This window comes from Poecilia latipinna, unplaced genomic scaffold, assembly GCF_001443285.1.
Source record: "Poecilia latipinna isolate Pla-1442-1.1 unplaced genomic scaffold, P_latipinna-1.0 Scaffold1649, whole genome shotgun sequence".
Taxonomy (NCBI): domain Eukaryota; kingdom Metazoa; phylum Chordata; class Actinopteri; order Cyprinodontiformes; family Poeciliidae; genus Poecilia; species Poecilia latipinna.
In genome coordinates, this window is record NW_015114265.1 from 23,503 (window position 1) to 45,198 (window position 21,696).

Sequence of the window (21,696 nt, forward strand, 5' to 3'; positions counted from 1 at the left end):
ATAAAAGATAGTGTAACTAGCAAGCTGTCACAAAGACATGGTCTATTGCTGTTGCTTCCATAAAAAGAAAATTGCAAAGATCATACAACCTCAAATTTGAATTTGGCACCAACCAGGGTACTTTCCAAACAGCATTTCACAGAAAACTTGGCACATGGTTGATAATCAGCTGAGAGACAAGGAACCTCTCAGATCCTCTTTTTACCTGTTTTCCCCCCCATGTCTTAAATCTTGATTCGTGTTTTTTTTTGCCTTGTTGAGCTGAGCTGCCCAAAGCAGATACAAAAAGTAAATCAGAAAGTGGGTCAGTACAAGTCCAAATGAAAACTGAAAGTCCTTCATAAAGCTTGGAGAATTATTAATCAAGATCACTGTAATGATTACAAGTCTGGTGCTGCAGAGGAAATATTAAGACTATGTCCTTTTGCTTCATCACAATTCCACACTTTGACCATTTGAGGGTGCTAATGTACCTTATTTCCATTTTTCATAAAGCAGGCCGTTGAAGTTAGCTTTCTGATTCTGAACATATAATGGAAAGTAAATGGATAATAAAAAAGACCATAAAAACACACTAACACCTCCAAATGTTTTTGTTTATTTTTATTTTATTGCAGCTATTTGTGCAGGGAAGTCATACTGAGACACTGTCTCATTTTCAAAAACAATCTGTTTTAATTAACTCTGCAAAATAGAAATTTAATTAAAGTATTATTGATACAAGACATGAAGCTAAACTATAAAATAAAAACAAAACATATTAGCAATAAAACATTAAGTGCAGGAACAGTCATTCAGAGATCAGGTCCTGCAGTTGTTTGCTTGAAGTAAAAGGAGGAATGGAAATAAAAAAAAACTATTTTCCCCAAATTTTGCATGTACTGAAGGGACGCTGAGTGTATTAAATAGTATCTTTTTCTTTTAATGTGACAAATAGGACGTTAGATGCATTAGTAGTAAGCCAGTAAGAGATTTATAAATGAAAATTATCCAGTTAAACAGTCCACACGTGAACAGTGAAGGTCAGTTAACCATAAAATATAAAGTGTGATGGTGAGTAAATGGTTTACATCTTGCGATGAATCCGTCATACAAATCACATGGTGGATGTTGACATGCTAGTTTATTGTTTTAACCTATATAAATGCAATTTCTCTCTGCAATTTGCTTGTCTGAAAAGCACTGTATATAAAAAAACAAGAAACTGATGGATTAATTTTGGGGAAAATGACATCTACAGAAATTTTTAATAAGTCGTGTCTTGCGAAACTAGGACAATAACATTTTGTCCTTGGAAAACCTTGGAAGTGTTTTAATAGATTTTGTTGCATCTGACTAATTCAAAAACATGCATAAAAATAAAGTGAAATGGATACTTGGTTTTTAATTTTATTTTATCTGTTAGTCTTTCAACATGCAATAAATATGCTTTTCCTTCCTTTCTCCTAAATCGCCTCTGAATTTCTGTCAGAAGTGGTCAAATTGATAAGGAGAATCCGTCCTTGTTTAATTTATTAACACCATAACGACAGCTTTCGGGCTGTTTGGGGGCACCAACGTACAGATTTTCTTTTTAACCAACCACACTCGTTAAATCTCAGCTAATTGTCTTAATCTGAAGAAATGCTATCCAGAAAAATCCCCCAGGATGAAAGTAGAAACAGAGTTCTCCCACAAACATGCAGCCAAATGCAGGTCAGTGGGTTGCTGAGGGTTGCGCAAGCCAGCAGACCGACATGTCTGAGTGTGTTTGAGCTCTCTATCAGAGCTCAGACGCTTACCATGTGACCTCTGACCCCGGGCGCAGCGTGAGGGACGTGCCAACAGTCAGAGGTCATCTCAGTTTCCTGCACACACATTTGGGAGCGAGGGTTGATGCTCCATCACACTTTAAACCTCTCACGCTCTTTCTCTCGTCGTTTCTTTCATCCTTGCTGGGAATATGGAGAGGCTTTCTCTTCTGTGTTGACTCTTCAAACATTTCAGGGAAGTTTTTTTTTTTTTAAGTCATTACTTTTTGCCCTTTTCTATCTGACTCCAATATTATTTCAGCAGGCTATCATCTAGCTGTATCTGTGCCACTATGAGGAAACTCAGACATGTTTTTGGACTTGACAGGATTACAGTTGGTATCAAATGAATCACGGCTCTCCGACACGAGGAGCTGAAGGAGTTTTCTTTTCCTGCCGCTTATTTTCACCCAACTAGAGCCTGTCCATGTCACATGGCAGAGCTAATGGTTTCTATTTTCAACGTACAATGAAGCTTCAGTCTTGTGAAGAGATTTTTTTTTTTTTTTTTTACGTAAGGAGAGGAAAGAGAAAGAAGAGTCTGCAAATGCAACATATGATCAGCACATGGGGATGTCGTAATTCTGAATTCATTAGCAGGGAAGGAAACAAAGCCAGGAGAGGGAGGGAGAACCAAGAGCCTGAAAGGAAAAAGAGAGTGAGACGAGGAGGAAGAGGAACCCAGTGAGGGAAGGAGAGAGGGAGCGATTGACAGGAGAGGAGGGAAGTCTAAAAAAAAAGTTGGGAGGGAAGGGTGGGGGGGAGAGAGGGAGCGAGAGAGAGTGAAAGAGCAGACACTACATGTGGCTGTGGAGGGAGCGATCCCGTCATGGAGGGGGACAAATTCTCAGGTAAGACAAAACTCCAGAAGCTCTCAGCTGAGAGGAGCTCAACTTCTCCCCTCAGTGCAGTTAGATCTGCTCCTTTCCTGCGACCGAGACGCTTTTCTGCTGCCGTCTGTTTTCCCCCCTCTGTGGTATTTTCCACTTGCTCATTCTGGCCTGTTTGCTGACTGCATGCTTTTTGGGGGATTTGGAGCTGGAAGCTCTGCAGAGCTTTTGTAGCAGCTTTGGCTACAGCTGCCAGATTTGAGACCCTTTCTGTCTTTTCCGTCTCCCTTGTAACATCCTTTGTGGATAACCTAATGTTATTTTTTTCCTCTCTATCGCCACATCTTGTCACTTTTCCATCAAATTTTAGAAAATGTAACTCTACCGAAGTGACACAAAATGCCACTTTCTATCCAGACGCGTCTGCTTCTCCCTCGGTCTTCCTTGGTGTGAAAACAGGAAAGAGCTCTGTTTGAACAGTACTACTCTTGTCCCATGTGGCTTTTTAACCTACTTTGGCCCTTAGTCAGACTCTCCTTTAGTTAACGGGACAGAGAGTCCCAAAGCAGCAAATAAAAGCTCTGACGTTGAACTGAAACCTTTTAGAAATATTTGTCAGTGTTTACTCGTGTGTGTGTGTGTCATTATGTGTGACCTAAGAGCTTGCAACACCTTCAGGTTGTGTGAAATGTGGCCCCTTGTTTCCATGTACTTTCTCCAAGGGTTTGCAGCAAGTCATTACAGTTTTATGTATGTTTCCCTCAGGCTTTAACTGTTAACTACTGCATTACTGTGTTTATATTTTCCAACGTATAACGCACAAGGTTTTCTGGCTTAGGTCAACTTACGTGCTGGATTTCCAATCAATTAGAAATAAAACAGTGCTTTGGTTCATTTATACTGAGCCGCTTTGATGTGCAGGCAGCACAAGTCCTTTTGACACAAGTCTGCCATGTTCCACCACCATATTTCTCCCGTACCCTATAATTTCTTTTGTTTTCTTAGAAAAGTAAGACAAGGCATGGGCTTTCACTGTAATTTTGAGGGCTCGAGGTCAGGACGTCCTGCTTGCTGTTCCTTGAGTCCCTTTGCTGTTTATACCGACGTGCAATATCGCAACCAAAATGGTCGAGACGTCAGGGATGCAGTGGGAACATGAGGAATCTGCTGTGCGAGTGACGGATGTCAGCAAAAGGCGTCTGTGGGAACATTTGTCATGACTTTAGGGTATGAGAGAAGACAAGGGATGGCAGACAGAGCGGTGAGAGTAAAGGAGGAGGGAATGCAGAGCGCGTTAACAACAGGTGTCGTAATCCTGGACGTGCTGCTGCGGGGAAGTACTTTTTGCACCTCTGATATGTAATGCTCAGCCCTGAACATTTTTTGTCTGTTATCCGTGTGAAGAGTTCAAAGGATGTGTCTGTTACGCAACAAATCTGTGGCTTTACAGGAAGCTAACGCACCACCTTCAAGGTAACCTCTTTCTCTTTCGGAGAAACCATTCTGCTTAAATAAATGTTCTGCTTCAAGAAAGGTGAAACAGTGATTGCTTTCATTCTACACCACAGGATCCGCTGTCCCAGATAGCCAAATGTACAGATTCTCTATAATCAGTTTATTTGCTAAATTTTCTTTTTCTAGTAGCATTCATTAAATTAATATTTTTTTTCTCTTATTCAGCCAGTTGGGTGAAGTTGCCGTTCTGTGTTAAAATCTTCATTCAGCTGTGCACAGATTTCTTCTGGTTTGATTTAATGTCTTCCCCAAACATTTTTACATTTATGTTTTGTCCAACATTTTGTCCAACATTCTCTGTCTCCCCATCACATTCTCTGACCAGTTTTCATTTTTATTATTAAAAAAAAAAAAAAAAAGTAATTTCACAGCATGATGCTGCCTTCTCCAAGTTTTGTCCTGAGGACGGTGTGTTCAAAAAACCTCTGAGGCCTTTAAGTTTCTGGATTTATACTAAATTACACACTTACTCGACCTATCAGGGCAATTTGGATGCAATGGATTTTATTTAGGGGTAGCAGAAAAGAGGACCAGTGCAGCTAGGTGTTATTTTCCTCACACATCACAGTTATGCACTGCCATTGCAGAGATTCCCCACAAATTACAGTAAATGGGTGACAATTAAAGAAGTGTGAGCAGTTTTATAAACGTTTTAGAAACCGTTTTTTGTTTATCGAGAAACAGGACATCAAAGCAGATATTACAAATGTTGAAAACATTGAGTTTATGGTAAGGGGCTGTTTTTAGTTACAAATGATCAATAGTGTTTCCTCCTCTAATCATTGGAAAATACAACATTTTAATTTCCAATAAAGCTAAGAACAACTGGCTGTATTTGACACTTTATGTCAGCTGTTTCAAGAAAAATGTTTATAGCTCTGTGTTGGTTCTTACATGCTTAATTTTTTTTTCTTTTCCACTCTATTTGGATGTGTTATTGGTGGCTCCCCCTACCATCTGCCTCAGCCAAATCAATTCTCCTCATACTAATCGGTTATGCTCCTTCCTCCTTGCGTCCAAACCTGCTTGCGAGACTTCATTGGTTTCCTGTGCATGCTTATTTTCCAACGTGATTCAACAGTGATTGTGTTCTTCAGTGGAAAACACTCAGCAGAAACCCCAGTGAGTGCGAAGCGAAGATGAAGGGGCTGACGTGTCTCGTTAATTTCCAGTCTCATGTGGTCAGCTGATGATCACCTCATATGACACAGACACAGTCAGAGTCTCCTCCAAATGTCAGAGTCATGACGGTTTCGAGCAGCTGCAAAGCTTCACAAATTCACGGAGAATGAATAAAATTTTTTTTAAAAAATTGTATGCAATATATTTTTCACCCAGCAGGTGGAGGTGCAGAGTTGATCAAGTCAACTGTATCTGTGTTGCTCTTTGCAAAGCAACCCCTTTTACCACCTGAAATCTTTTGAGACAAAACATTGAGATTTACTTTGCTGTACTGGGCATAAATTCTTTCAGGCTTTCTTTTCTTTTTTTTTTTTTGGTTGATTTTCAATTCATGATGAATAGACCAGTGTGCATCTGTACTGGCAAGACCGAGGACGGTCTTGCCAATACAAAATGTTGGCTTTGTTGCTATTGACACTGCTGTTACCCGTGAGAGAAAAGGGGGAAGACGATGGTGGGAGAAAGTAAGGCCACCTGGGATTTATCTCTGGTCATGGACAGCTGCGCTCAGTTTTCCATCCTAGCCTACGCTTGAGACGCACACGTGCAGGGGCTGCGGCATGTGTGCGCGCTTGCGTCACAAATATGCAAATAAAACAACGGAGCAAAACGCCGTTGAATGATATGCCATTGTGTCTGTGTGTGTGCGTGTGTGTGTGTGTGCGTCGTAGTCACACAGTTTTCCAACAGGTGTTCCCGTTCGATAAAACCTGGCCGGGTGCTGATGTTTAACATTTGGTTTTGGGCAGCTGCTGTCCTCACAGCTGTGGCTGTACTTTAGATAAAGCTGCTTGACCATGTGGGTAAGGCCTCCGGAGCGGGGGCGGGGGGCAGGACCGAGGAGAGAGTCAGTGTGCATGTGAAGGTTTCTGCTTGAGGCCATTCAAGCTTCTTCTGCCATTACATTTTCAGTAGATAAATCTCTGTACATTTTCACGTGCAACATAACTGTTTCCCGTATCAGGCGTCGCAGATTCTCACCGGTTATCTCTGGAGTTCATTTCCCACATTCAGCTCCACACTGCTGCACTGAATTAAAAGCCAGATATTTCTCTTCTGGGGTTTCAACTGGCCGTGCTGCTTCTCTCATTAGTCACGCTCTCTCTCCGTGTGTGTGATTCTCACAGCATGCACATACTCTCTCTGCGGGGGTTCAGTGTCACCTCACATCTTCCGCTCTCTTTTAATGCCTCCTACTTCCCTTTTTTGCACCTGGAGAGACATCTGCACACCTTTTTCCAGAGATCCTTCCTGCCTTACTCATCCCCACCAGCCCCCTGTCGGGTCTCCTTATTATGGTGGTTACCATGTGAGCTGAGATAACAGCGGGGCCAAATCCAATTTATGCATGCATCTGCATATAAGCAGACATAGGTAATGCGCTCAGCACCATTCATGGTTTTTACCGACTCCAGATGGGGCCGCTTGGTGAAGAGTGACTCATGGGTGAGTTTTCTGCTTCGAGGCCAACAAAGCTTTTGTTGTTTTTGGATGAACACAGCAGGAAGCCGGAGTTTCCTCTGTTGCTGGCGCTGCTCACGTTAAAAATAACAACCACTGCCCACAAATGAAATCAAACTCACATGATCATAAAACTGAGAATAATGGCTTGGGGAAAAACAAAGAACCCTCATAATGTAGTTATTAATTACTATAATAAGACAAAAATCCAATTAAGATTGTAAACATGTGGGTTTGCAATTTGGAGCTTTGAGCATTGACATTCCTCTTCATGCTGAAGTGTAGCTGTAGCTTAACAAGTCAGTGGTGCAATTTTCACATCAACAAAAGGACATTTTTATAGAGTATATTGTCACATAAAGCCCAGGCTACTAAAACAAACATACTTTCTGGAGCTTAATAAAAACTCAGCCGTCATGAAACAGAAAGGCCTTGTTGGTATTAGCGCCACGTTAATTAAATTTGCATGCATCGTAGCAAGTAGGTCAACAAACTGATAGTCGGTTGTAATTTACTAATACAAATATTAAACTCAACGCGTCACGTTGTAGCTATGTTAACACAGAAGTCAAACTACGAAGATTATTCTTTGTACTTTTAGAAAGTACACTTGCCATTTAAAACATTACCTGATGCTAAATTAGCAGCATTAAATAAGTAAACGTTAGCAGTGAATGTGGAGCAGTTAAAATAAACTACAAAACATAAAAGTGGCACTGAGATAGAAATAAAGAAACCCTCCAGGAAAGTTCATTAGCAAATGTAAAAACCTCTGACCTGTTTTGTGGTCCTTGTGGTTTTTTTTCATCAGATGCCATTTATATGTGTATAATGTATATATATATATATTTCTCATTAGACGTAGAAGTTGACAGGAGTCTGTCAAAAATCTCCTGGGCCTCTGCTGCTTTTCCTTTTCCTCCATGTTTCTGTTCTCTGTCTGGTAAAATGCTTAGAGAATCTTGTGGATTTCTTTCAATGTCACAATTATGCACAGGATTGGGCATGCACGTAACGTTATTCAGAGTTTTATTTGCAAATACAGCTGTACAGCATGCATCTTTCTTCTTGCTCTTCACAGCTGCACGCTACTTTTCCAGTCTATTGTAAGACACTGCATCCCAATGCGACACAGTTTAAATTGCAAGTGCCACGTGGCAAAATGAAAATGACTCCTGTGGCCAACAGTTTATGGCTTTTTGCCACATTTGCATCTATATTTTGACAAGAAACAGATTTTTGCAGCCATAGTTTGCAAGACGTATTTTTAATGGCACAGGCACGATTACTAGGGAGGTAACCACCTTGCCTGCAGGCATTTGGACATGCTGCTGCTTTTCATTTGTGTGCCACTGCTTATGCTTATGTCTCTGGAGATCGACTGTTGACATTTGTAATTTGTTGCCCTGGTATTGCCCTAACAACTGCCACACCAGCCTGGCATCCGTTTATAGAAGTTATCCTCTTCGCCGCCCTCTCTGACTCCTCTCATTTTTCACCTCCTGGAAAGCCAAGGGCCTCTTCGGGGTGTTGGTGGCTCTCTGGGTTACATTAAGCAGCAGGCGGCTGTCTCTGTCTCTCATCATCTGTATGCTGCTGTGCAACCTGACACCAGCAGCTGCCTATTTGAGGACATTATAAAACAATATGCCTCCCCATTTTTTAAAAAATTAATGTAAGAACAAATTCAAGCTTTTGATTCAAAACTGAATTATAATGCGGATGTCGTGGATCACATCATGCCATGAATGCAATGCATGTACACAGCGATGAAGTGAATGAAGCTCCTTTCCTTTTTGGGTGAAAAACATGCTGGTTCTCTCCCGCTGTGACAGTTGTTACAGAAGATTGGATTAGCGCTCTGCGGGCTTGTTGGGGCTTGTGAGGATGTGTAGCAGAGATGGTTCCAAATTATTCTGAATGAGTGTGCAGGTCTCCTGATTTATTTGTGGTGTCAAACCGGGTGGTTGAAGGTAAGGAAGTGTTTAGATTTGGTTTTACGACGGATCGCACAGCCAGGGGGGGGGCCGTTGATCAGAGGAGCAGTCGACAGGCTGAGGGTAACTCTGGAGGAGCAGCAGAGATCCACAACTCAGGTGGAATAAACTGCTGATGTGACAACTATTAGTCATGTACTCTACAAATCTTTAGGAAGCAAGAAAAAAAAGTAAAAAGTCATAGTTGAAAGTGAGTGAAATTTGCAGTTTTCATGAAGCGAGATAAGAACTTAGTCTGACCAACATGCAAAATGCCATGCAGCAAACTAGCAGTCCAACTTCTATGTTGAAGCAAGGAGTGAATGAATGAATTAATCAAATGGATTGGGAAATGGGGAAACTGGGCAAAACTGATGGGAAAACTGATTGAAAATTGACGACAGGACAATTCTTGAAAAAAACTTGTTTGAGACTGCCAAACATTTTAGACTGAGATTCACCATCCAGAAGAACATAAACCACAGTCATCTAAAATTTACTGAGAAACTGTAGCTTGACTCTATTGTATATGTTCACAGAAATTTTCATTGATTCTGAGAAAACAGTTTCAAAAAGGCCCAACGTTTCAGTGTAGGTCTAGGTGTGATTCAAACATACCTTGCACATCTTCACATACTTCCAATGTGCATGGAGAGGGATAAAGATCCAGTGTGGTGAAATCTCCAGTAACGATTGAAACACAGAGGAAACAACTTTACTAACAGACAATATGCTGAAATGTGTTGGTATGTTAAGAACGTTGGGTTCTCAGAGCTTCAAGTGTTGTTGGATCCTTTAGTTGTGCAAAAATGGCACAGAGAATTGGAGCGCCCTTTTGCTTCTACTTTAAAAATATGCAGAACTTCATGTTACATAGAAATCCTAGTAGTATAAATCAAAGTTTGTAGATAGAACAAAGTTTGGTAACCCTTGGATATTTGTGTGTGTGTGTGTGTTTCTGTGTATTTCTGGCATGGTGATGGAATCCCACACACATGTTTGACAGGATGTGCTGTTTGGGTCGAGGGTGTGTCTGGACCAACATTCTCCTCATGTTTCCATCTTCAGCTATTTGCAGATTGAATAACAGTACAGTAGTGACACTGCTACCATTCACACTGTGTGCTCGCAACTACGGGGTTGACATGTTAGTGCAACACTGACCTCTGGTGGAGGAAGTTAGGTTTTGTGGGTGAAGGGGAACATTAACTACAGATGCTCCAGATAGTTTTCCATCTGAATAGGGAGATATGGCAGCATTATGGGAATGTCTGTAATCTTAAAAGATGAAAGACTCAACTTTCCTGTGCTATCTGTGTAAGCCAGATGTGGCCACTGATGATAACACCTTTTCTTTTTTTTATTGTGTAGATTTCATTATTTGCTCAGTTCAGCTCCATTTAAATCAATGTAGTGTAACTTGAATCTCAGACTAAATGTTGTAGTACAGTCAATACTTACTCAGAATCACCGTTCTGGTTTGTGTGCTTGTGGTCCGAAGTCAACAAAACGTGCAAACTCTGACACCAATGTAAGCAGCACGCTCGCAGTGAGTTCAAGACACCGAAAATCTTAAGTAAACACAGATAAATCTTAGGCATGAGGGCAGCTATTGCAGGGACTATTAACTCCATACTGCTCCATTAAAATGCAATAAATTAACTGCAACATAAACCCAAATTATATATATAAAAACAATATTTGTCTCAATTTCTTTCAATACTGAAAGTGTTTTTTTTTCTTTATTCCTACACTAGATGTCGGGTATGCTTTTACTTAAAACCTACAGCTCCAGCACATTTATTGGCTTCCATGACAACCTTTAAAATAAAAACAAACTTGTGTTGCAGAAGCTATTATTAACAGAATAGAACAGAACATAATTATTTTTTATTTAAAACAGTGGCATACAGCAAGTCCATGCACTCCAAAAGGTTTCATGATGCACCCAGGATAGAAACAGTCGCACAGCATCACAGATCCTCCACCGTGCTTTCCATATATTAATCCTGGATTGTTTCGTGCTAAAAAGCTCGATTGCGAGTAATAAAGGCTCCTTTTGGTGGTTGTTTTTGCACCACATTTATGAGTCTGGTGTAGCTGCAATAGGCCTGGGGTCAAACTTAAACCAATGCATGAGGAATCAGAACCAGAGGTGCTTGTACATCATCAGTTTTGGTTAGATTTGCTTGGGAGCTGCAGATAATCCCGCTGCATTCTCGACATACATTCATTGACGTACACACATGCAAACATCCCCCAGCCCTCACCTTCTGTCCGCTTCTTCCCACCTCCTCCCCCTACACACAGACACTCATTCATGCAGCCATTAAGTCATTAGGGAATTCATTTATTGATGTCTGCCTCCAGAGTGTCCACTCGCCGCCTGTGTGAACGTGCCCTGGTTGTATTAGTTCAAAGTGGGCTTCTGGATCCTCTACAGCTTTTTTTTTTCTTTTTCTCCACTCCTGACACAGTAAGATAAGCAGATATTCATTCTAATGTGTGTTCGTAGGCTGCAAAAAAACCTTGCGGGACACGGTGGTTAGCCATGTGATCTTGATAGGACGCGGATGATTTGAGCTGTCTATTTGAAGAAAAAAAAAGAGTAGTTTTGCAGAAAGAAAGGGAGGGAGATATGGAGGGAAGGAGAAAAAAGGGGGGAGGGAAGGCTGTGAGCTAGAAGAGGGAAAGAGCGAGAGGGAGGTGGGTGGCTGGTGGGTGTCATTCCAAGCTCTGGAAGTTGAGAAGAAGGAGAAGAGGAAAAATAAGTTGCTGCTTTAAGAGAGAGGGGAGATAGAGGGAGATCAAGCAGCTCAACTCTTGTTGTTCTTTTTTTTCTTTTTCCGTTTAACCTCCCCTCCTCTCAGTTGAACGGGCTCCTAATTTGGGATTTGTTTAAAAGCGGGACTGCGGCTCAGGAAGACTTTTCCTTGCTGGGGTAAAAGGGAACCCTGCTCCCTGTCTTTTTCTCTCTCTCTCTCCCTCTCCCACGCACGCATACACACGTTCTCCCCCAAAAATGTCTGATTCCACTGTCAACGCTCACTTGGAAGGGATCATATCAGACTTCGAAGGTCAGTGTCTTTCTTGTTGTCTTTTCTCCCCTCTGCTTCTCCTGCAGAGAAGCTTTCTCTGTAACCCTGCCATGAGGACACTATAGATAGCTTCCACATGTTGTACTGGAACCAGGCAGATCTGGAAAACTGAAGAGGGCTTGTTGACGTCTGCGTTGAGGTGTGGTGTTTTGAAAGGGAAATGGTGCTTAAAAGTGTTGCCTTTTCACTCTCCCTCTTTCAGAATCGGTGAAAGCGGGTTTGCTTTTCGGGTCTCTCGCGGGTCAGAGACCGTGCAACCAGAGGAAAATGTGCATCCGAAAGACAAAATGATGCTGTATTTTGTGTTCGGCGTGAAACGTACGGCTGTGAGGTGAACACCTGGATCACGTCTTTCCTTTTCATCTCTTGGATTCCCCCTGTCATCTCTCCCCTCCCACCCCTTTTTCCTCCTCCTCCGCCTCCTCGTCCTCTTGCTGCGCTTCCACTTTTCCTCCCTCAGCGGCTCGTCCATCCACACCCCCCCTTTGGCGTGTCATTGGTGGATGTGAGGGGAAGAGAGGGAGCAGGGGGTGGGGGGAAGTTGACAGGCTGACACCTTCTCCCCCCCCCCCTCCCCCCGAACCTGTCTTTCTTTCCATCTGTCTCCCACAAACATATAGCCATTAGGAACACATCTGCACACGTCCAGGGCTGCTGGTCTGTCAACACCAGCGTGCCGGCGGTATGTACGGGGAACCTATCTGCCTCTCTCCCTGTCTTTTGCATCTCTAAGCCTGTGGATTACATAGTGCAGTCGTGCAGAAAGATAAGTGGCGTTCAGAAAACACAGGTTTCGGGAGGGTGAAGAAGTTTGCTTGTGGCGCTGAGTCGTGTTTTCTGATGCTCCTCACTCATGTGGAGCACCAGCATAATGGGCCACTGTTGGGGTTTTAAACAATGTGTGTCGCAGCAGGTTGGGCTGGATTGTTAGGAAATAAGTCACCAACATGGACAATCAAGAATGGAGAGCAGAGCTGACAACGGTATGAGGAGAAATGTAGGTTTTTATAGGTAACATGTTTGGGTTGGTAACACTGTCACTTTACAGCACGGAGGTCCTGGGTTGGAGTCTTGCTCACGGCTACTTCCTCCCAAAGTCCCAAAGCATTACTTTCAGGTTCATTTGTTAAGGTATGAGTGTGTGTGCATGGTTGTTTGTCTTGTGTCTTTCTTTGTTGTCCTGTGATGGTCTGCCACCCTGTCCAGCGTGTAACCCCGCCCGTCCAGTAACCACTGGAGATAGGCACCGGTCAACCCCCACCCAAACAGAAGGAGCTCTTCAATTAAGAGAAACTCAGACAGGAACTTCAGTTTTAGCCTGGCCATGTTTTGTTACAGTTCAGAGCTTATACAGGTAAACAGGAAGAAAAAAAAAAAAACAGAAACAGAAACAGAAAACCCATTTGTTGTGCAACCACAAGATAACGTGTGTTTTTTTTAATAGATGCTTCCTTCTACAATTAGCATACAAATGGGTGGTGTTTCCAAAGAAATAGCAACAATAAATGACTCGCCCTTATAATTAAAGCTGATAATAGCAATGTAATTGCCATTGGTTCCTGAAAAGGGTTATTAAGTAATTAGGGATATATTAATTTCACTTTTGAAATGTCCTTGTTCCTTTTAGGCATCTAGCAGTGACACAGAGTATCACATTTCCTGTTAAATCTTTGCCAATTATGCAAGACAGAACAAAACATCGAGTGAGCTTTATCAAAGGACGTCAGAGTAATCACATGTCACGCTGCAGCAGTGATTTCATGCTAGAACAGCTAGTGGGTGTGGTTGTGTAAAACAAAGAATCTGTCAATGGGGATCAAAGCCTGATCACGAGGTTTGAAATGGAAACCTAAATATTATTTCAGGTTAAATATGTTCTTGCTGATTCCTGAGTTGGTTCCAGGTCACTGCAGGTGTTGCAGTCACACTGCAGGTAGATAAACATATTTGGAAAACGAAGCCATTGCAGAAAAACTACAGAACAGCATTTATGTTTACTATGTCACTGTTGCAAAGCATGCAGAGTGTCATCACTTCCTCCGCTGTGTTAAAGCTGAAATGAGCAGAAAACAACACCTTCTTGCCCAGGAGGCTATTGACCTCAGATATGGCCTCAGTTTCTAAACTACACAGATTATTGACCGAATGACGGAACTTCCTGATCAGCAGAAACACAAGGATGCTCTCAAATCATTGTTTTAGTTTTATGGAAGCTCATCGGAGTTTTGAAATACATGCAAACAAGATTGTTTAAAACATTTTCGCAGTTCGGTGAGAACTCCTCTATTCCTCAGGAGTGAATTTCTGATCACGCAGAAATCCCTCGGTCATTTGAGTTAAACTAACAAACTAATTTCCATTAAATTCATATTAGGAATGTTTAAGATATTGATCAATTCAATAAAATATTCTGTGGAATGAAACTTACTTGAGGGGATTGTTGTGGAACTTCAGAAAGTCAGATGCCTTAAAAAAAGAAAATTGCTACTTTAAGCTGACTGCCACTTAACTGTAACAATGTTTATTTCACAAATACAATTTTTTTTAAGTAACAAGGTGAATGAGTGTCATTAAGAAGCAACAGGCCTATATATGGTCGACATGCTTCAGATCTAGGCAGCAGTGTTCAGACTCAGCGCTGGCCCAGAGTGCATGAGGGAGGAAGTGCCTCCTCACAGAAGATTTTTCTCAGGAGTCTCCTTCCTTATCGGCCCAATCAGACCTCAGTAGACCCTCCAGCAAGGACAGGCTTCCTGCTAATGACGCAACTGTGGTGGTGCTGCAGGGAAGTACCGGAGGTCACTGTTCACAGAGAACACAGCAGGGCTTTGTTGAGCTTTTACTGAGTAAGAATATACGCAGAAGGTAGTCAAGTCATCAGCAGGGTTTAGTCATGGTTAAAAACAACTAATATGGTAAGAAAGGTTTTGCGTCGTACCCTGAGTGAAGAGCTACTTGTAGCTTTTTATTCTACAAGGAATGGAAAATGTGTTTGACAAGAGTAGCAGAGATTTGGCCTTAGAGACGGCTTAAACTTTGAGTGTAAAACTCAATAGTATCCATCACCATTTTTTTAAATGCAAAACAGAAAACATACTCATTCAGACTCAAGTTAAGTGATACAGAACATCTGCAATTTTAGATGACCTTTTACAAATACTTAAAGTGCTAAGTTAGTTAAAGTTTTATGGCAAGTTTAACTCAGTTATGGTTGTAAAACATTGATGTTTTCCAGAGAAAGATTTCAGAAACACTTAAAAGCAAATATAGTTGCTAATTAGATGATATTTTTGATTTTGTTTCTCATTTGTTTTATTCTGGAAGACAAATGTGACAGAGAATGAGACAGCAGACTGTACTTTGAAGAAGAAGAAACCAGTACAAGCTGACATTAAAAAAATAAGCTCAACAATCGTGTGACCAGTTTGTAAAATAACAAACTTTTATGCTTTGCTCTTGTGCATGGAAAGTTAATTCTTCTGTCTGTTGCATTGCGGTTACGATTAGAAACTTCAGCCGTTTATTTAGGAGCTTATTCCACATGCACACATTTTTGCATTATTTGGAAACAATTTGCGTTATCAGAATCAAACATGTTCCTTTAAGCAATATTCCCAAAACTTCTTGAAACTGACATGAGAGCAAAGAAACAGCCAGGGATTAAAGTGACACACACTCCATGATTGATTTCAGATAACGTCACAATAAAGGCTGCCCTGTATTTTATCAGCTAAATGGTTTTAATGCGAAGCAGCTGCTGTGCAAAATATTACTTTTTTTTTTCTTAGCAGTAACCTAACGCAGCACTAACCATGTGGCCTGACATTAAGAAATAAAACTACCAGTTGCTTGAAGTTCCTCATGCATGTAAAGGGAATTTGACTCGAATGTGCAGGCGAACTACATAAAAATTACTACTAAAAGGATTCTGAAAGTGTAGATCTTTGAAACTGATTGAGATTAATGGCTTTACACACTCTTGTTCAGCAAAGCCACAGAAGACGAACCAGGCCTCATCTACTGTCATGCTCAGAGAGGCGGAGAGAATGTGCTGCTCGGCCAGTGCATGCTACACTTGCAGAGGCCACATCATGTGATTCTCTTTGGCAGTTTGACTCTGTTTCAATTGAAAACACAGACTCAACTCATGCCGCTGCAAGTGTTAGTCCAAAAACATTACGCTTCGCTCTGCGCCTGCCTTATTTGGTGTCCAGTCCGTTCGCAGCAACTCTGTTTAGAGTCCAAGATTAATTGGGTTGAAAAACTGACTTCAGTTCCAGGTGCAACGGAATTTAGTTTTCTTTATTAGTAATATCTGTGCTTGGATGCGTTGCGTCCTACCACCAGCATTTAGTAACACGAGAACTTCCACAAAATTCTACGCAATTTTGTGCACCAAAAAACAAAATTGCATGAAATAAATGGCCAGTTACCGATTGATTAATTATTTACCAAATTAATTGTCGTCAATATTAATTCCTTATACAAGCATGTCCCATGATGCAGTGACGTTAGCAGAGGCAAAGGGTTTGGCCCCAGCAGGGAAAGGAAAACATACTGTGTTTGCTCTTCTCTCCAGCTGTGTTTAAGCACACACACCCACCCACGCGCACACGCACACACACACACACACATACAGAGAGAGAGGGAGAGAGACAGTAACACTTCTGACAAGACCTCTGTCTCCACTGTGTCTGTGAAGACGTCACAACATGAGCCCTGTCACCAGTCACAGAGCGCAGTTTTATTGCAAACAGGTCATTATGTATTACCTAAAAGTCAAACACAGTTTTAAATATCATGGGCTCCCATGTCTGTCATGGTTCAGCCTCACAGCCCACACATCTGAGGACATGACAAGTGACGGCTGAGATGACCAAACATTTGTTCAGGGGAGGAAAGGCTGTTGAGAGATCTCTCTTATATTGTTTGTTTTATCAATGAAAACCAGAAAGGTTTTTGTAGGGCTTGGTATTCAGTCCCTGTCAATCTAAACTAACACCCCTAAATAAAATTACATTTTTAGAAATCACCTAATTGGTCATTTTCAGCAAAGGCCTCCGAGGTTTACTAGAGCAAATTAGTGAATAAACAGCATCATGAAGACCAAGTATCACAGCAGAAAGGCCAAGGGTAGAATTGTTGAGAAGTTTTAAGAAAAAAACGTTTAGGTCATAAAACAATATTCCAGGCTTGCAACATCACAGTCCAATGGTAATGCCTTGGTAGATTTACAGTTTCCATTACAAGATGATGGATTAAGCACTAATCTTTCTGTAGTACCATGTTCAAGGCTCGAGATATTGTTTTACAATCTTCTGGAAGCAGCTGGTTCCACTGGTGCCTGATTGTGTTCAGGTGTAGCAGCGTAAGAGAGGCTGAATATATACCCAAGTTGCACTTTTTCAGATGATCATTTCAGTAAACATCTAAAAATTATGTATCGTTATTCCTCAACCTAACAAGTATGCACTACTTTGACATGCTCAATCACATGTCTGACTAAAATACCAAAGCTTGTGGGTTCAGGGTGCATGAATACTTTCACAAGGGACTGTGTGCCATTTAAGAGTTTCTATTTGTTTAAAAGCAACTTTTAGTCGAGTCAGTCCTCCATATGAGAGAGATTTAAAGCTTGCTACAGTATATTAACTGTTTGCATTATGCTTCATTTACCCTCATATCTAAAAAGAAGTACTTTCTTCTCTTACCAGTATGTTCGATGAGTTTTAGATGACCTTTGTGACCTGCTATGTGATTTGTGCACTATACTTGAAGACAGATTGTGAATGCTGGCCCTGCTCCAGATAAATATTCTCAATACTACTCCCATAGCCGTAACTGGTTTTACATGGAGTATTGAGGCTAGTTTTGACAAATTATTCTTATTCATTAAAAAGAATGGTCATTCTAGATATGTTTGGGGAAAAGGTGGAAAGGGTTTGAAAGATGTACTGAAGCAAAACTCAGTTGATTTCTGCAATATGCCATTCTGTAAAGTCGAACACAAAGAGTTGCTGGAGCATATAGGAAGCATATAGCATAATGCAATATACTGGTGTGGAAAAAGCAGGTCTTCTCGCATGCTGGTGCTTGGCTTGTCATCTTTAAAGCACGCCAGATTTTTGTGCGGAGCTCTGGGAATGGAGCCATGTTGCTGCTCTAGATTTTGTTGCTGCTTTGGTCCCTGAGCTTATAGCGAAGGTGAGCCAGGAGTCACCCTCACATCTGACATGAAGCTGAACTGTTGCTACACAGCAAATAATAACATAAAGTTTTGCCCAAGACAGAAACTTACATATTCTCTGTATTTATATTTTTTTAAAACTGAACTAATACGGGTTTGTGAGATAAAAATTTGAAGGTGTGAGAAAAGCATTTGCTCTTAAAAGAATGTATCTCCATAAAAATACCTTTAGAATCGCCTAATATGTAAAAGTGTGTAAGCCCTGCAGTGTGTAATGTCAGCGTTCTCCTTATAATTGAATGAAATTGGTGCAAATGCAGACACTACATTTTTGCTCTTTAAACTTCTTTAAACAGTTTTAGTCAAATAAATGTCATAAAAGCTTCTGGTGTGGCTAAGTTGAAAGATGGGAGAGGAAAGACAAAAAGTTCTGACACACAAATCTGTTTTCACTTTTTTGATTTAGTCTTTAATCTTCCATTTTTTTCTGAGATCACTGGATTATTTACACAATTATTGAAAATAAAACCATGTGAGGATTTTGGAAAGAAAAGTCAGTCTTTGGTGGAGTTGTTGACAACTTATAGACACTTGTAACATGACCCTGACAACACGCTGCCTTTTGTAGGGTAGAAACGGAGGAGGAAAAAAGCTAGCGGGCATTTGTTCTAATCTTTAACAGTCATAAACTTGTTTTTTTAAACATCATATAATATATTTATAAAGAAGTGGCGAATAAAGTAGAAGGAGTTTTATTTCTCTCTGGAATTTATAGGAGGTGGTTAACGTTTATTAAAAATGAATGAAAAAGTTTTACGCTAGAAAAATGTGTTTTCTACATTGGCAACTGCCAATGCAACTGGCAATGCAACTGGCCAGTTGCATTGCCAGTTGCACTATGCAGTGCAACTGGCAAATAGGTAAACAAATAAATTGATAAATAGTAGATGCTCAAGAAAATAATTCAGAGACCTATCAAAGTAGATTTCTCTCTGTCACTGTGAAAACAACTAAAACACTTTTAAAAGTTAAACGGATTTAAATTTGGAAGATGTGTTTATATTGGGGTTTAAAAAGTGGGACAGTTTCAAGTACAACTGTAAATAACGTAAGTTACTCCATAATTTCTAATTTCTATAATGTAATAGGTTACAAAACTAACCTTGTATTATTTTCAATCTGAGGCGACACAAAAAAAGTTAACGAAGTTTTTGACGTTGACGAGATTAACCGAGAGTCTCGCGAGAAGTGGTAGACTAGATGTCCACAGCTGTGTGAGAGTCCAGAGCGTGGCAACTGGAAGGAACTGATGTTTGTTGTCGTTTTTAAGTTAGCTTTTAGCACATAATATATTTAGGTGCTGCTCTTTAACGGTAGTAAATACATCTTTTTACTCGAGTGAGTGAGGATTTAGGCTATTAGCGACATGCTGAAGAGCTACGTGAAGCGTGTCAAGTCAGGTGAGAGTTTAAATAATGACTTATTGCCAGATAGCATAGCAAACGCTTAACAATTGCTGTCCTCAAGCGACCTGTTTGTAACCTATTGTAGGAGGTTTGCGTATTTTGTTTATAATCACTATGCCAATTTCTTATATTTTCTAAGATTTTTTAAACAATTTTTTGCCTTATGTCCTCCGTTGGTATCGTTTCTGACAATCTGCCGCCGCTTTATATCATTACCAAGTTGCTCAGTGGAATTTAAAAAAAACAAACTTTTTTGTGACTTCTTTTTTTTTCGCATAAAGTAGTACTATTTAAATGGCTAATGATTAATATTTGTAGAAATGGTAGAATTTGGCAACATAGGCTATGTCAAGGTCCAAATTTCAATGGAATCTGGAAAGAAAGTGTGGGGAAAAATTAATACATTTACAGACTTTACCTGTGCTAACAGTACAGGTACCACATTACGATAATGTGCTAAATCTTATTCAGGAGAAATCATTAATGTACCCTTTATTTCTACATGAGTTTATCATCCATCCATCCAATTTATTCATGACTGGGAACTCTAAAGATTTAAGTCTGGAGAAGTGAGGATTTTTGACATGAAAAATATGCAGTAAACTGCAGTTGTCTTCTTTTATTAATGTCTAACCACTAGTATTTGTGTCTTGCAGCTCTGAAACGGTCGTTTGAGGTGGAGGACACGGATACAACCACACACCCTTCACCTCTCTCTCGCCGAACCACCAACCCCCTCCGGTCTTCAACGTCCTCCACAACCAGCCAACGGAGCTACGACTTGAGTTCGCGCAACTCCGACTATTCCTCCTCCTCCTCCAGATCCACTGCATCCGAGTCCTCAAACCTACGATCCCCAAAGACCGGCATGAGGCGCATTGAGCTATCAGGGCGAAACCCTGATGCAGCTGCTTCCCGCCGGGCAGAGATTTCCATCGAGGTCTCCTCCAAACAGATTGACAGCTCGCCCAGTGCCGGCATTGCTCGCTTCGGCCTCAAGCGGCCAGAGGTGAGCCTGAGCAGTCGGAGCAATGCCCTAGACGGCACCTCAAACTCCATCTCCAGCATTACAAACCGACGAGCGGAGCTCAGCATGACTCGGGCTCAGGAGCCCCCTGCACCTCCCAGGAGGGCGGATAGCCAGCTGTCGTCCACACCGGTCTCTAGGATCCCTGAGCTAACCCAGAGAAGGGCAGAGCCCCCGTCTCCCAGCCTGAGCTTAGTTGACGGCGTCTCCAGAAGACCAGAGATTCCCGTCTTCAGACAACCGGAGAACTCTGCGACAGGCAGCCCTGTAGAGAACAACAACCACCCACCACCTGCACCCGTCGCCCCACTGCCAACCCTGGCAGAGCCACGGGTGGAGAAGGTGCAGTCACCTGTCGCGGAGCAACCCACAACACGACCAACGGACAGTGAGTAAACTCTATCTACTCCATTTGCTTTAAAAAAAAAAAAAGCTTGCTTTGTTGTTGTTGAACATGTTTGTATTTACTTCTCAACAAATTGTTCCATTCTGGAACAAAAACTTGCAACAGTAGTGAATCATCTCAACTTTGACACTGACTTTTCCTGTTTATGGGATTTTATTACACAATCACACGTTTGAAATAAGTGACAATGCTTTAAGATTACTGCTCTTCTTTTGTGTAGAATAATCACAAAGGAAGATGAATCTGTGAAGTAATGACAGAGTCAAAAAAAAAAAAAGATTAACTCTGCACCCATGTGCTTGTCCACTTATGCCGTCTGCAAATGTAGGTCAGTGGGGTTGGTGATGAGAAAAACAGGGCTGGAAAGAAAGAACTGCAACTCTAAGAGCTGAAAAATGTACAAAGCCAATTTTCATTTAATAGTCACATTTAATTTAAAACCACTTTTTATTAGCTTATTGTCCTCTCTTTTGATTTCAAGAAGTTATGTTATTTATATTTTTTTTGCTAAAATTAGTTTTATTTGTGAAAGTACTGTTGCTTTAGGAAATTTATTTGCTCACTACTTGCACCACTTTTTTAAAAATAATAAAATCAAATGTGAAATGTATTTTTTCTTCTGAAAGGCAAACAGAGGCACATACTTTAAGTAGGACATCATGTCAAAATGAGTTATTTTGTGTGATGGTTTTTTTTTCTCCCAAGTGTTGTTCAGTGGTCGCCAACTCTATTCCTTGACCGCCACATTTAGACTCGTA

The 21,696-nt window shown here is 41.0% G+C and overlaps 1 protein-coding gene across 4 annotated transcripts in view; it reads left to right on the forward strand.

Moving 5' to 3' along the window:
* The window catches only part of septin9a (septin 9a), a 94,243-nt gene that overhangs the window by 17,545 nt on the left and 55,002 nt on the right, over positions 1-21,696 (forward strand). Inside the window, exons 1-2 of one of the 4 annotated variants that reach the window (XM_015059686.1) lie at positions 2,528-2,641; positions 20,162-20,920. In XM_015059686.1, coding sequence (XP_014915172.1) covers positions 2,620-2,641; positions 20,162-20,920 — 781 coding nt within the window. In that variant the 5' untranslated portion in view covers positions 2,528-2,619. Of the gene's footprint in view, positions 1-2,527; positions 2,642-11,515; positions 11,832-19,281; positions 19,500-20,161; positions 20,921-21,696 lie in introns of those variants that run through there. The other 3 variants (XM_015059684.1, XM_015059685.1, XM_015059683.1) reach the window with 3 other exon arrangements.